This window comes from Peromyscus eremicus, chromosome 2, assembly GCF_949786415.1.
Source record: "Peromyscus eremicus chromosome 2, PerEre_H2_v1, whole genome shotgun sequence".
Classification (NCBI taxonomy): Eukaryota; Metazoa; Chordata; class Mammalia; order Rodentia; family Cricetidae; genus Peromyscus; species Peromyscus eremicus.
The window spans coordinates 110,884,739-110,901,886 of NC_081417.1; the positions used below are offsets into that span (position 1 = coordinate 110,884,739).

Genomic DNA, 17,148 nt, shown 5'->3' on the forward strand with positions numbered 1-17,148 from the left:
CTCTTTGCACCACTTTAAACCAACATTTCAATGGGCCAGAAACAAATGCATGTCTAGGAAAGGAGGAAGGAGATGTGAATTATGATGCACTTAGCATTTTTAATTCATTAATTCATTTTCAGTGAATTCTCTTTAAGGGAGGAGTCATCATTCTCCTTGCCACTTTTAGATAATAAGACATGCCATTGAACTCATAAATGATTTGCCCACCACCAAATTAAGGATCAACAGTCCAGTAATTTGATTCACTTTTTTAGTCCAATTCCTTGAATATTGCTTGAATCACCTTCATTCTCTGACATTGTTCTCCTCTCATGTGAGCAAGGTCCAGAAGCTTCACAGCATACACCATTTCTACCTGTACTCTTTTCTTTTTCCTTCTGCAGCCTCACAGTCTAGGGATAGCACAGATGCGGTAGCTGACTGGGGAAAGGGTGAGGCTCATTCTGAACTTCAGGCTCAGCTTCTCATTGACTGGGGGCTTGAAGGTAAATTTTTGCATGAGAGCAGTGAAGAAAATGAATAGCTCATACCTGGCCAATTGTTCTCCCAGGCAAGCTCTCTTTCCTGCAGGACAAAAGCAGAAGATGAGTCACTTCCTCAGCTGACTTTGGGGCATCAAGGTACAGGTGTCCCCAACTTCCTATTGTAAAGGCCAAGCTGATCCTGAACTATGTGTCCAATGGATTATGTCTAACATCTTCCTGATTTGGCCATTAGAACCCAATACCAGCTGTTATTTCCTGATCTTTGGCATAGCTATATATCTCAGATTTGTGTTTTAATTTTGCCAACCCAAGAAATTGCCATCATCCCAGGTATCCTGGTTCTATTTATTGAATAATGATATGTAGAAAATAAGACCTTGGCAAGAGACGTTCTCACAACTCTGGAAGCCATTGCTCTGGGTCATCTCACACCATAAACACATGCACAAGGTGTATTTATCTAAGTGTGTGTATAGACACATGTATTTGTGTCTACATCCATTTCTGTACCTGTCAACTCCTCAGTCACTCTGTTGGATATCTGTGTTGACATGGGTGATTGTTGATGATCTAGAACATCCCTAGCATGCCAGTGTTCATCATGTGAACATCCTCACCATGCATTCCAACAGTACTGCAGATTTCTAGTCCCTAAACCATGTTTCTGTGGATGTGTTCATTCATATGTCTGCTCATCATGTGTACACTTGTTTGCATATGTGTATGGATGACAGAGGACAACCATGGGTGTTCATCCTCAAATGCTATAACCCTCATCTATTTTAAATAGGTTCTTAACTGTCTTGCAACTTGCCAAGTAGATCTGGCTACTGAGTCTCAAGAGACACTGCATTCAACTGCTAGGATTATAAGCACATGACACCATGCTCCAAAATTTTATGTGACTTCTGGTGATCACATTATTTTATATACTTCCAAGGCAAGTGCTTTACAAAGTGAGATGTCTCCTCTGCCACTAAGTGCTTTTTTGAAAATAATGCATATTTGACTCAACAAAGTTTTAAAAACATCAGGAAAAAGAAATGTATAAAGACTATAACAAAATGGCTAGAACAGCATTCAGGCAAAACTATGATTAAAATTTGGACATATTTTCTAATGTCTTCTTGGTGTTTCTAACAAGGACATGGTAGCAGGAATGATAGTATGCCTCATTCTCTGCAGGCTAATGTTTAAAAAACTGCATTGGACTTCAAAGACATTAAACACTGTAGAATTATCTGATGTATGTGTATTTCCACTTTGTTACCTGCCTAACACAGTTTGTTGAGGAAATAAAATAAAAGCAGACCTGAAAAGGTGCATAGGAAACATAAATGTGTTATGATGATGATATCATTATGTTATGTAACATCTGTGTTATTTCCTTTATTTCTGTTCTCCTCATGCACCTCCTGTTGTCTGTCATGAATAACATGGCTAACAACTCATTAAGTTCTGGACCAGAGCCCCCAGCTCCCATCGGCCCAGCCTGGAGCTCCCATCTGGACCAGAGACACCCCCTGCCTCCACACCCATCTGCCTGAAACCCCCCCTTCCTGAGAATTGGAGACCAGCCCCCAGCTCCCATCTGGCCCAGAGCTCCCATCTGCACCAGTGGTGAGTGTCTGGGGTCATACCCAGGGAAGCCTGCCCCTAGGTCCCATTCCTGGGCACCAGCGATTCCCAGGGAAGACCTGCCCAACTTTGCCCTAATTTCTGGCCATTCTCCAAGACCCCGATGTAGTGGGCAGCCATTCCAGCTGTGACCTGGAAGTTCCAACCCCCATTGAGGCTTTGGTAACAGTAATGGTCACGCCTACATTGCATACTCATCATAGGAAAGATCCACTAAGATGAAGTTTCAATTCTGAACATTTATGCCCCAAACACAAGGACACCCACATATGTAAAAGAAACATTGCTAAAGCTGAAATCACATATAAAAACCCACACATTAATAGTGGGAGACTTCAACACCCCACTTTCACCATTGGACAAATCTGCCAAATTGAAACTAAACAGAGAAATAAAGGACTTAACTGATGTTATGACTCAAGTGGACTTAATCGATATCAACAGAACATTCCATCCTAACATAAAAGAATATACCTTCTTCTCAGCACCCCATTGAACCTTCTCTAAAATCGACCACATACTTGGCCACAAAGCAAATCTCAACAGATACAAAACAACTGGAATAACCTCCTGCATTTTATCAGACCACCATGATTTAAAGCTAGATTTCAACAACAAAAACTGCAAAAAGCCTACAATCTCATGGAAACTGAATAATGTTCAACTGAATCACCAATGGGTTAAGGAAGAAATAAAGAAAGAAATTAAAGACTTCCTAGAGACCAATGAAAATGAAAATACCACATACCCAAACTTATGGGACACTATGAAAGCAGTGCTAAGAAGGAAATTCATAGCACTAAATGCCCACATGAAGAAATTGGAGAAATCTCACACTAGTGACTTAACAGCACACCTGAAAGCTCTAGAACAAGAAGAAGCAAAGTCACCCAGGAGGAACAGACGGCAGGAAATAATCAAATTGAGAGCTGAAATCAATAAAATAGAAACAAAGAACAATACAAAAAATTAATGAAACAAAGAGTTGGTTCTTTAAGAAAATCAACAAGATAGACAAGCCCTTATCCAAACTAACCAAAAGACAGAGAGAGAGCATCCAAATTAACAAAATCAGAAATGAAAAGGGAGACATAACAACTAACACTGAGGAAATCCAGAAAATCATTCGGTCATACTTCAAAAACCTCTACTCCACAAAACTGGAAAATCTAAAAGAAATGGATAATTTTCTGCTTAGGTACCACATACTTAAGTTAAATCAAGACCAGATTAAACTATTTAAATAGTCCAATAACCCCTAAGGAAATAGAATCAGTCATTAAAGATCTCCCAACCAAAAAAAGCCCAGGACCAGATGGTTTCAGCACAGAATTCCACCAGATCTTCAAAGAAGAGTTAATACCAATTGTTCCACACAATAGAAACAGAAAGATCATTACCAAACTCCTTCTATGAGGCTACAATTACCCTGATTCCCAAGCCAAACAAAGATACAACAAAGAAAGAGAACTACAGACCAATCTTCCTCATGAACATTGTTGCAAAAATACTCAATAAAATACTGGCAAACAGACTCCAAGAACACATCAAAATAATTATCCACCATGATCAAGTAGGCTTCATCCCAGGGATGCAAGGGTGGTTCAACATATGAAAGTCCATCAATGTAATACACCATATAAACAAACTGAAAGAAAAAAAAACCCACATGATCATCTCACTAGATGCTGAAAAGGCATTTGACAAAATTCAACACCCCTTCATGATAAAGGTCCTGGAGAGATCAGGAATACAGGGAATATATCTAAACATAATAAAGGCAATTTACAGCAAGCCAACAGCCAACATCAAATTAAATGGAGAGAAACTCAAAACAATTCCACTAAAGTCAGGAACGAGGCAAGGCTGTCCACTCTCCCCATACTTATTCAATATAGTACTTGAAGTTCTAGCCAGAGAATAAGATAACATAAGGAGATTAAGGGAATACAAATTGGAAAGGAAGAAGTCAAGCTTTCCCTATTTGCAGATGACATGATAGTATACATGAGTGCCCCCAAAAATTCTACCAAGGAACTCTTACAGCTTATAAACACCCTCTCTCTTTAGTTATTTCTTTCTCCTAAGGGCCCAGTTTACTGTGGGAAGTTCCACCCTCAAGCACATGGTCATGAGTGAGATTACAAAGCAGGCTGATTAAGTCATAGAAACAAGCCCATAAGCCTATCCCCTTCACATCTTGTTCTTCACTTTCTATCTCCAGGTTCCTCTCTTAGTATTCTTCAGACTATGATCAGGAAGTATAAGCTTAATAAATTATTTCTTCCTTAAGTTACATTTGGTCATGGTTTTTATCACAGAAACAGACAGCAAACTAAGACAGAGAACTTCAATGACTGAAGAAGACTGGAATTCTAGACAAATTCTTAAGATAAAACTTTCCTATCGTCCCCCATAATTCACCCTGGGGAGTACAGATTTCTCATAATATCAGTTAAGAATGCATTCAAGGATGCACTGTCAGAGCTCATATCTGGTCTCTTTTTAGAGACTATAGACACTCATCTGGGAGACTTGAATGATATGACAACATTCACCCAGGCTTTGAAACTTGAATGTATGTAGTTTAGTTATTTTCATTGTTAACCAGGACTTCATCTACAGGCTTGGTTGACAACTGTGGCACTACTAGGAAGTGTTGGAAAATTAAGTAGGTGTGTGTCTAACATTTGCGCCATGCCCTGATGGGATATCTGCAATCTCATAGTATCTTTCCCTTGCTTCTTCTCCACCATGAGATGGCTGTGTTCTTCAGCCACGTATTGCTAACTAACAAACGCATCTTCCTCCTAAGAAGTTGTTCATTCAGATATTGTTTCAGTGAGGGAAAGCTAACAAACATAGCCTGGTCTAAAGGTTACTTTGACTCTTTCCCTTAAAAAAAAAAAGCAAAAAATGACCTATTGTGTGAAATATGAGGGTCAACCTAGGCTATAACCAAAGGTCTTCAGTAACCAGGCACCAGTTGCAAATTTTAAAAAACTCTCTAATTTAACATTATATAATATTTGTTTCAATATATTAATAGTAATTAATACTAATTATATTAATATATATCAAGCTGTCAATTTGTTGACCTAAAAGGGGTGGACATAAATTAGGAGAACATGTGAAATTATAAATTAGTTTTATATATTCTATGATAACATATAAATAACAATTGTATATCTTGGTTATCTTTTCCAAGAGAAGAGAAACTGCATAATATAACAGCCCCAGAGATGTTGTCTTTAGGAAGTTCTAGAAATGCTGTAGTTAAGCAGCTACATGCCAAAGATAGGACTGTGGTAGAAAATCCAGACTGGTGCTTTGTCAACCCAGGGGTTTTTTCAGGTTTACCTCTTCTGGTCCTCGTTGGGCATCTCCAGGTAACTGAATTTCATGCAACTCCACCAGAAAGAGGTGAAATGCTGAAAGCAGAACATCCAACTGTTCTCTTGCCTTGGTTTCTTGTTATATTCACTGGGACTTCACAACTATTCCAAACTCTGTAGGACTTTCCTCCCCTTGAACTGGAATGGTTTAATGATTTTATAGGTCACCAGAAGTTATGGGGTGACAGTCCCAGCCTGCATCTTACCAGGCCTTTGTTCTACTGCTCTGTTTCTTGGGATCTTAAGCAATACCATATGAAAACCCAGGATACCAGGTATGGCAGGTTAACCAAGATTAGCTAAGCCAGTGATCTGACCTGGAAACCTCTGAGGATAATATACTCTTTGGAAATAATTCAGTTTGGGATAGTTGTTATTCAGCAAGATTCTAACTAATAAATAGGCCTTGAACTCAGGGAATCCTAAAGCAGAAGGGTCTATAACTGGGGAGGCCAGTTGCCATGCATATGGAATAGAGAAAGAACTAAAATAGGACTGAAAACTTAAGCCTGATCTGCTCTGCCAGTTCTTTGGGCAAATGGTCTTGAATAAGAAGAAGCTCTCCTCTTAATTGGAGTTTGCTTATCACATTAAATAGACATTAATACCCTGTTCCTATTTGATTACTAGCAAATATATTACCTTTGTGATGTCAGGTAATTTGTCTGCTAATGAACCCTTTAATTAAGAGGGAGCAATACAATCCTCAGTAGCAAAACACCAGTGAGTTTCTGTGTGTTCCTGTTTTTATTAGATAGCTGGTGTGGATATGAGGATATTTTAAATGTGATGAGACATGAAGCCCTGATGGCACCACAATTTCCATCACAGGCAAGGAGAGCTTGAGAGGTAGGGGTGGTCTGAAGAGTGCCAGGTCCAGAGAACACTGGGCTCCAAAACAATCACCTTGGAGATGCATCGATTGAGGCCATATGGAGATGTTCAAATTAGAGTGGGAGTCTATAGGGAGAAGAGGAGGGAAGGGATGAGGTTGGATTCTGACCTGTTTCTTCCCCATTACCACTCACCTATTGAGAATGGCAGAAAAGATTCTCTCTTCTTAAACTGTCCATTCTCCAAAAAGTGCTCTGGATTGAAGGTGTCTGGAGTGGCCCACTCTTTGGGGTCCCTGTGCAGAGCAGTCAAATTGGTCAGGATCATGGTCCCCTAAAGAAGATAACAAAGAGTCAAGACTTGATGTGTGGAACAGACCCAGACAAGGGATGGGGGTTCCCAATCTCCCATTACTCTTTACACCCTCAGCTCCTCTAAAAATCCTATCCTTAGTCTAGATCAATTATGGATTGTGTGTCCTTAGGATATTACAGTGTTATTAGTCTGCTCTTTATTACAAAACACAAGTCTGTGGAAAGAGGTCAGCATTTGCCTAGGGAAACAACAAGTGACCAATCCTGGGAACATAACTGGAAATGTGGCAAACAACCATCAACCCAGCTCCTTCCTACAGTGAGGACCATGGAAAGTCTGCAAAAGAAATGATGGCTCTTCAATCTTTGCTTTTCTAATTGTAACCCTCAATATGGAGACCTGTGAACTCAGTCCCTCAGCATGGTTAGGAACACATCAAAGAAGCAGAGTAAGCAAGCCCAGTCCAATAGGCTCCCTGGCAGGGTCCCTGGACTCCCCAGAGTGTGGCTAAAGGCTCACTGGCTCATCCTCCCCACCAGTGATCTGATCCATTCTATCAATCTCTTTTGATTTTGTCATGTCAATTACTACTTCTCACTGCCACCTTAGTGTTCTCTTTGATCCATGTCTCCTCCTCCACAGTTGACAATGCCAACTATGCCATGAATACAACTTAACCACACCATACTCACACCTCTCATCATTTTCATTACTACTCTGCAGTATGCTTCCATCAGTCTTAGTATTAAGAGGTATTATTTAATTCTCTAGGATGAGTTTCCCTCATTGCCTGTTCTGCCATGGGCTGGTATTTATTTTTTCAAATGTGACAGTTTTACATTCCTTCCAGTTCCCTGTAATCATTGTTTCCTTTGTCATGAGCAATCGTCCTCCTCAAATATTGTCTAAGTGAAGTCAAGCACTTTTCATTCTCAGGGCTAGCATCTTTTTCTTTAGAACCTCTGTTGTTGCCTCCCATACTCTGCTCCTCACTCCAGTCTATCTGCCTGTAGAAAGAACCCAGGGGTTTTCCCCTGTGCATTCTCATTACTTATAATCTAGCACATGCATGCTTATTTTGTTCAGGATGTTTTAAGGACCGAAAATCTTCAACTGTGTAAGCAATGAAGTGTATAACTGCTATATGGAATGGGAAACTCTTCAAGTTTGACCCTTTTTCTATATGACCTGTTCTGGGCTTCCACTGCATTGTACAGCTATAGAAATTAATGCTATGAGAGATTAACAATTTTCTTAGAGTCACACAGTAGGCAGAGATGCAGCTACTTCTGGAACTAGGTCCCTATGAGGTCAAAGCCACTGCCTCCCTTGGGTATTATCTGGTTAGATCATCAGTGTCTAGAGCTGCTGTTGCAGTTGATATTGTCAATCATTTTTTTAGAGACTTGTGATATGAAGGCCTGTGCCTGGGGCCTGGGGTTAAATGAATGGGTTGTATCTGTGTTTCCAGAGTAGACTGTTCTTTTCCCATCTCCAAAGACTTTCCTGGAGAACAATATGTTCTGAGAATCTAATACAAAATACTACAGATCCACAGAGGCTACCTCTGATATTTATTCTTGATCTTGGCCTCCTGTATTTGATAATTGTCTAGGTGATTACAAAAGAACACCACAGATAAAAGCTGTGAGGACATTTCTAGAGATCATTAACTAATGGCAGTAGACTTTCTCTGACTATGTGGTACCATAGTCCATGTTGAAGAACTGGATGGAATAAATCTTATGGGTAGTTAGCCTGCTACATGGTTTCTATTTTTTCCTGGCCACCATCATGAGGACTGATTTGCTGAGCCTCCCACTTGCTGTCATGCTGAACTGAAGCCTCAGAAATTTATTTTCTCACTACCAAGAAATGTCTAGCCTTTGTTCAGTGTACAGTAAACAGAAAGAATGGAAAGGATTGTTCCTTGAGCAGAGGGAGTATGATGTGACCAGGAAAGCTCTCTACAAAAATCCTGAGTAGTAGTAGTGGGTTGTGCATTTTGTCTGTGATCAGAGAGAATGTTAGAGGGATCCATGAAGAAAAGTGTAAGAGAGAACTTTTGATGTCTAATGTAGCAAGTCCTTGGCAGTACAAATAACCAGAATTGTTCTGGATCCCAACTCTTGTCAGGCTGTATATTATAGTAAAGAGATCTTAAGTGAATTTAATTCCCAAAGTCTCAACATTCTAATGTATAAAGTGAGAATCAATTATTATGAAAAGGGAATTGAGACATTTCCACATCATAAGTGTCCTTAGCACATGATTGCTTAGGAATAATCTACTTTTATCTCGTTTCTTATAATTAATATTTCACTTTGGACTGGTTTTCTTTGTGAGATAGAAAGATCTCAACTATGGATAATAAATAAGAGCTGGAAATCACCTATGAGCACAGATATGGCAAAGAATTACTTACTCCTCTGAGGCCACATTAACATCAGAAGATGCTAGGATGTCCTCCAGCTAATAAAGTCAACTTTTACTTTATTTGCTGAAATCAAAGCAGATTTCACCAAGGAATTTTCCTTTCTCTACTCCGCTCTACACACATAAACATTACTTAGAAACATTGTAGGAAAGCTATTTTTTCTTTTGTTCTGGGAACAATCTCTCTCTCTCTCTCTCTCTCTCTCTCTCTCTCTCTCTCTCTCTCTCTCTCTCTCTCTCTCTCTCTCAGTTTAAATGTTTTCTTGGGGCAGAAATACATGTTACTTTTTATGTTTAGATTCCTCAGAAGATGCCAAGGATGGACTGGAACCCTGGAATCTGAGAGTACAAAGTTACCTTGGGCAGGTGGAATCCAGCAAGTGTGCTATCAGCTGTTACTTCCCTGGGAGCATTCAGGGGGATGATGTTGCCCATCCTCTGCACCTCATGGATGACAGCATTGGTGTAGGGCATGGACTCTCGGTCAGCTGTGCCTGGCTGTCTCCCATGACCAATCACTCTGTCAATCTCAGCGTGTACTTTTTCTGTCAGAAAACAGGGGCTCTGTTAGTTTAAAAGTTTAGTGTCTTTTATGAAGTCAGAAAAGTTGTCTCTAAGACGTTATCCTCTTAATTTCATCCAGTTTTCTTCTTATAAAGGAACACCATGTTCCTCAGTTTCTCAAAGGACTGCTTTGAAAAACTGTCTACTGTGTAATTTCCTTATTCTTACAAAATAGCATAGCTTTCCTCCTACCCTGAACTGATTAGCTATGATCAGCATGGTTAAAGGCACAGTACTACCAAATCGGGCTTCTCAAATAAGTTCCCTTCACCTAGTGGTTTATAAAATACAAAATTTTAGTTTTCTGATTTTGGAAGTCTGGGAAATCTACAATCAAGGAATCAAGAGATTTCTTGTCTGATAAGATTAATCTTGTCTCATAGTTGACAAAGCTTTACTGTGTCCTAGTGTCATAAGGGGAAGGGATCTTTTTTGGTTCCTGCTTTTAAAAGTAAAAATTTAAAAACTTATATTTTTCTATTAGTCCAAGAGTGAAGTCTATAGGACAGCTTGTAGGAGTCAATTCTTGTGCCTTCTGGATGCTGGCACTGAACTCAGGTGTTCAGGTTTGCAGGAATTCCATTTACCAGCTGAACAATTTCACTGGCTTCTCCTGTATCTCTTTTTTATATGCACTACCATTCAAGGCTTATCACCTCCTAATACCACAAAATTGGTAATTATATTTCAAGAAATGAGTTTATAAGAATGACACAATTTTTCAACCTACTGAATGTCTGTTGGCTGTGATTTCTTAAGGAGATGTCTCAGAGTAAAAGGCACAGAGCAAGCTGTTTGTGGACATTATTTGCTGCTGAAGCCACTTTCATTCTTCCAGGCTCAGTTTCCTCATCAACTACTAAGAATAAGCAGTCTTCATTTTAATGATGTTTTGATAATTACATAGACTGATATAAACCAAACAAATAATTGAAACTGCTCACTCTTCCCCATGTAGTTTACCCACTTTCTATATTAATAGAGATTCCACTGATGCTCAGCTAAACATTTAAAAACTTGATTTCCTAGATTCATTTGTCGTAAATGTGAGCATGTGACTATGTTCTGGCCAAGAAAATGCAAATAGGCATGACGTTTTATCCTGGGACAAGGTCTGAAAAGATGGCTCCCTGTCTCCTTTCTCTCTTCCTTTCCTGTGGATACAAAGACTGTTCTCATTAGAACCACCCTAGAGAATGTTGATCTTCACTCCCAGTTTAACACAGCAACAAGTTTAAAGGATTTGGTATAATAAGCCCATTACAAGGTATAGTTTAAATGTTTCTTCTGTGTGGGAAATAAATGTATATCCATGTATTACAGCCCATAAATACTTAAATGGGCATATGTATATAATCAAAATTATCATGAAAGCCATGCTTTGTTTTTGTGGTCAGGTCTTCCACTGTAGCCAGATAACCTCAAACTTGTATTATTTTTGCTTTATATTCACAAGTATTATGATTAATTGTGTGTTCCACCAATCTTGGGATCTTCATAGCAATTTTTAAGTGTATAAACCAATAACTATTCAGTCCATACCACAGACTCAATTGAAATTTTGTGCCAAAGAAATTACTCCATTACTTTTAATCATAGCCTCAGGCAAGTTCTTAGGGGATGAGCAGAAGGCCACCAGATTATTGGTCAAAGTATCACATGACTAGCTGGCAATTGGTTGCAAATCAAGACCTAACTCTTTCTGAAGCCTTGTGATCTAGTTCTGTGGTATAATATTAACATATTATTTTGAATGTAATTGTCAAGAAATTTTCATCTGAAAGTGAAACTTAATGTTTATAAATACACTCAAGTTCCCATCCCTCATTCAACTTTTTGTGTCTAAGAAATGTGTTATTCTAGATAAATCATTTGCATTGGGTAGGACAGTTTCTATAATTTTGCAGTTGGTCATTTAACTTAGTATCTTGTCCTGAAAGCTTATCTGTGCTAGAGTAGTTATTAAAACTTCTTTTCGCCGGGCGGTGGTGGCGCACGCCTTTAGTCCCAGCACTTGGGAGGCAGAGGCAGGCGGATCTCTGTGAGTTCGAGGCCAGCCTGGTCTCCAAAGCGAGTTCCAGGAAAGGCGCAAAGCTACACAGAGAAACCCTGTCTCGAAAAACAAAAAAAAAAAACAAAAAAAAAAACAAACAAACAAAAAAAAAAAAAAACTTCTTTTCTTGATGACAGAATATACTCTTTAGCTCATGTATGCCATACTTTATCTATTCATGGTCCATCAATTCTCTGATTGGTCCTGCATCTTGACTTCTGTGAATATTGTAAAATAAACATGAGTGCAAAATCTGTCATGTATGTCTAGTCATATTCTGGAGCCTCTGCTACAGAAATCAAATCTGATCCTCAATAACACTCAAAGTTTTTAAAACTTAGTCAGGTGGACATGCATTTTAAATTGCAATCCAAGAATCATGTTGTGGAATTTTGAATAAAAAAATGTTTCCCAGAGGGTCAGGTATCTGAACACTTGGTGCAGGTCCTTGGCACTGTCTTTGGAGGTTATGGAACCTTTAGGAGATGTAGCCTTCATGGAAGAAGTATGTTACTTGTGTCAGCTTTGAAAGTTCATAGCCTTGCCTTATTTCTGGGTTTCTCTCTGCTTCTTATGTCTAATTGAGATGTGAATTTTTAGTTTTCTCCTCTGGCCATCTGCACCATGGCTTCCCCACATTAATGGAGTCTCTTCTTGGAACTACAAACCAAAACAAGCTCTTCCTTCAATAAGCTGCTTTTGGTCATGGAATTTTATCTAGTTATAGAAGAATAACTAATACAGAAATTGATACAAAGAAATGGGGTTACTGCTATGAAGATACTTAATATATTAGGCTTTATATTATTTATTTTTAGAGAAATGTGGAAGACTTCATACATTGGAATAGAGAAGTGATTCACTGCTATAAGCAGAGATTAATGGGTCATTCTAATAAGAGCCTGAAAGACAGTAGTGTAGGCCTAGATAATGAGGTTTCAGAAGGAAATAATAACTTGATTTGCAACTGAGTTGCTAATCACTCATGTGATACTGTGATGGAGAATTTGGTTGCCTCTTCTGCTCTTGACCTAAGAACTTGCCTGAGGCTATGATAAAAAGTAATGGAGTAATTTCTTTGGCACAAATATTTTAATTGAATCTGTGATATGGTTATAATTGGTTATTCTTAGGTCTATTATTAAAAAGAGAAAGTTGTGCAGAATGAAATTAAAAATATAGAGCTTGGAAAGAAAAGGAGTACTAAAAGCTTAATGCTGTCCCCCAAACCTCTGATGGACAATAGGCTGTCATTGTTAAAGAAATTATTGCCATTAAGGAGAGGCCTATTGCTGTTCACTGAAACAATGGGAAGCTTTCCCTGAAAGTAAGACTTTAGATAAGCTTTCAACTTGCAAAAAGAAAAGTTCCAAGGAGGTAACTCTCCTGCTTCTGGAAAACAAAAGCTAATGCAAATGTGATCCAAAAGGCCAAGGGCCATCACAACCTGGCAGCTGAACTTGTCAGTTCATCATCATGCTTTGGAGTTATGGGGGATGCAAGAATGAAGGACTTGATTCTTTTTATGGCATTTCAGACAGCTATGGAGGAAAGGTTAAACTAACAGTAGAGTCCTCATTAGAAGAACATGAAAGTCCATTGCATGACATTTTGAAATTCAAGGCTGGGATTCAGTAGAACCCACAAGGTATTTGAGATGCCAGACCCATGAGACACCAGCAAAGGGTTTCATTCTTGCTGTGTTTCAGTATTTTCTCAGTATATCTCCATTTATGAATGGAAATGTATATTCTCTGCTACTGCATGCTGGAATTATATATATCTGTGTTTTGGTTTTACAGTAGGTCACAGTTAGGGATTGCCTTGAGTCTTAGAAGAGGCTTTGGACTTTAGAAGAGTATTGATATTGTTAAAGACAATGGAGACTTTTAAAGTTGGACTAAATGAATTTTGCATCATAATATCACCATGGGTCTATAGGGACCAAAGGCCAAATGGAGAGGAGAAAATGAGAAATGTACTTTATAAGCTGTAGAACTTAAACACTTAGTCCTAGGTGGTGGGGCTGCTTGAGAAGCCAGGTACCCTAAGGAAATAGAGCCTTACTGCAGGAAGTGTGTCACTGGGGATGGGTGGGCTTTTAGGGTCTCTACCCTTGCCCTACTTCCAGTTTTGTCTTAGCTTTGTGTTTGCAGTTTAGATGTGATGTCTCAGCTTCCTGCTCCTGCTTCCCACTGCCATCCTTCATGTGTAGTTATAGACTCTGTCAGTCAAAATAAACTCTCCTATACATAAGTTAGCTTTAGTTATAGTATTTTATCACAGCAGTGAAATGTGGGTAGCACATATATGAATAAATATAGAAACAATAACATACATTTTGCATCAAGAAAGAAAAGAGGTTGGTTATGAAGAAATCTATGCAAACACAAGGATCTGAATTTGATCCCTAGAATTCATGTAAAAAATCCCATTATGGTTACATGCACTTCCAATTCTAGTATACTGGGAGGCAGAGACAGGCAGATTCCTATAGCTCATAGGCCAGACAGTCTGGTCTTCTTGGTGAGTTCCAGGCCAGTGAATGACCCTATCTCAAAAATTGGATGGAGCCCAAGAAATGACCAACTTATTTTTACTATGTGGGACACATAGTGATCACTATTCTTAGTTTCATCTTAGGGCAAAATAGTTGATTAAACGTGCTACAGTGACTTTATTCTTCATTCATGTATTCTTACCACAATTAAAAAATGTCCCATAACATAAAAAATATTGTTCTTTTTTTTGGTTTTTTGATACAGGGTTTCTCTGTGTAGTTTGGAACCTTTTCTGCAACGTACTCTGTAGCCCAGGCTGTCCTCAAACTCACAGAGAGCCACCTGACTCTGCCTCCCGAGTGATGGGATAAAGGTGTGGGTCACCACCACCTGGTTATGAAAAATATTGTTAACTCCCACCTGATAAATCAATTATTCTGTAATCTGGAGCAATAAAAATGATGGGATGTTCCAATGATTCTGAAGGGCTGAAAGTCCCTGTGTGGTATTAAACAATGTGTAAAGCTAGGTGATCAGGCATCTTTTGGCATTTCTCAAGGGAGCTCATGGCTGCAATTACCAGGCAGTCGGTTCTTACTATAATATAAAACATCTTAATGTATAATATCTGAGAAATTCTTCTGAAAGCTCAAGATATTGGGATAGTGCATGCTTGGTAGAAGGAAATCCCAATACCATACTTAGAGGTAAGAATAAGGACAATGCCAATGGAGAAAATAAAATGTAGGGAGGCACCATGCAGAGTGTATGTGATAGAGTCTGGACAGACAGAAGTAACATCAACAGGATGCCAGGTATCTGACAAAGGCATATGGATGGTGTCCAGGGCAAACAGGAAGGCACTGCTGGAAAGGAAGGAGGGACTGAGTAGATTTAGATGCAACAGTGTCACTCTCTGATGGAATCTATCACAGTGACAGCTGAATTCTCTGTATTTCCCTAGAACTGAAGATGCTGCAAAGCACAGAATATAAAATTTGCACCAATGACTTATCTCAATTCTGACAGCACAGGTGAAGGCCATGCTCTTTCCCCAATACACCAAAAAACTTTGCCTCATAACTCTTCCATGTCTTCCAATCTATCATTCAAGCTTCTAGCCCCATCTAAACAACAACTTTCAGGAGCACCCTTCTTCTTTGTCCAGGTTCATTCAGCATATGGTCACCTTGTATTTCTTGGTGTACAGACACATAGAGCAGAGCCCAGCGCAGTGTCGCGGATGTTGTCTCTGTTCCAGCAAAGAAGAGGTCCAGAGTGCTGCAGATGAGGTTTTCTTCATTGAAACTTGTAGTTGTCTTGTCTGGGTACTAGAAGAGAAAGTGTGTATTGCTTTAGTTAGAGAATTTGCTTCTTGTTTATCTATCTATCTATCTATCTATCTATCTATCTATCTATCTATCATCTATCATTTATCTATCTATCTATCTATCATTTGTCTATCTATCACCTATCTATCTATCTATCTATCTATCTATCTATCTATCTATCTATCTATCTATCTATCTATTCTCCTCTCACACATCACATCCTGACTGCAGTTTCCATCCCTCCACTTCTCCCAGGTACCTCCAACTCTTCTCTCTCCCAGATCCACTTCTTGTTTTCCATTCATAAAAGAGCTGGCCTCCCAGGTCTATGAACCAAACATGGCCTAATAAGTTATAAAAACATTAGGCCCAAGACCTCATATCAAGGCTGAACAAGGCAGCCAAGTAGAAAGAAAAGGGTATGAAGAGCAGTCAAAAGGGTCAAAGACACCTCAACTCTCCCTGTTAAATATAGCCTTTATATATATTCTAATATATTAGAATACATTAGCTATATATTATATATACAATATATATGAATGACTTGCAGGCTGTTATCTAGCTAGTCCAACAATGTCTATCTACCAACATATGTGTGTGTGTGTGTGTGTGTGTGTGTGTGTGTGTGTGTGTGTGTATTCTATCAGCTCTGTTTCTCTATAGAACCCTAAGTAAAACAACACATATCTTAATCATAGAAAATGATATGGGAATATAGCAAATACTTAACATATGTTTTTGTTTGCTACAGAAAGAATGAAGCGAAATCTCCATGTTCAATAGTTGTGCTATTCCCTCATTAGTCTTTCATTGTGAAAACCTCTCAAGTCTTAACAATAGTTCTTTGGAATGTAGAATTATCTTTGCCAACCTTCTCTGGAGGCATCAATTTGTTCATATTTCTCCTAGTTTTGATGGTCTCACACCTGAATTCACCATATGGTGAATATTTTGCCTCATCTTCTAGGGATAAAACATTGCTTCTATTGCTATTATGCCAGGAAAATGAAACAAAAGAGAAGGTAGAAAGGTATATAACACTGTACACTTGGTCAGCGAAGGAACCTGGAATTCAGTGAGTCAAAGATTCTATGACAGATGTGATAATACAGATTCCTGGAGTCCTATTGAGACTATAACAGTTGCCATGGTCCATGGCATATTACAGCAGATGACAACTGATATTCATAAGGTCACTTCACCAGATGAATAACTCTCTGATGAAATAACCACATCAAGCAAGGATTGTGGGGCCATTGCCTATGGATGCTGTTTTGCTTCTGTCTGAAATTTTTCTCATGTGCCACTACATTTCTTCTCTAAAAACAGCTATGTGTATTTCTTCCACTGCTGGTGTGTTTATCTCCTGAACAAATTCCATCTACTTGGCTAACATATATCTGTGGATGGTCAGGAAGATGATTTCTTCTCAAGCTGTAAAATTTTGATGAATAGAAATAATACCAGGATATTTTTCGTAGCTCAGGCTGACAGAGAAAAATAACAGTATTCTCAGCTACAAAGACAGCTTTTTACACATTTAGCTAATTTTAGACCTCAGAGCTAGTTGCCCCTGAAAATGAATCACAGAAG

General features: G+C 38.8%; 1 protein-coding gene across 3 annotated transcripts in view; it reads right to left on the reverse strand.

The window, feature by feature from the left end:
* Window positions 1–213: 213 nt before the first annotated feature.
* Window positions 214–17,148, reverse strand: part of LOC131905034 (cytochrome P450 2J4-like) — a 36,589-nt gene continuing 19,654 nt past the window's right edge. For all 3 annotated transcript variants that reach the window (XM_059255994.1, XM_059255995.1, XM_059255993.1), the window contains 4 exons: window positions 15,414–15,555; window positions 9,464–9,651; window positions 6,550–6,688; window positions 214–567 (listed from right to left, as the gene is read on the reverse strand). In XM_059255994.1, coding sequence (XP_059111977.1) covers window positions 389–567; window positions 6,550–6,688; window positions 9,464–9,651; window positions 15,414–15,555 — 648 coding nt within the window. In that variant the 3' untranslated portion in view covers window positions 214–388. The remainder of the gene's footprint in view (window positions 568–6,549; window positions 6,689–9,463; window positions 9,652–15,413; window positions 15,556–17,148) is intronic.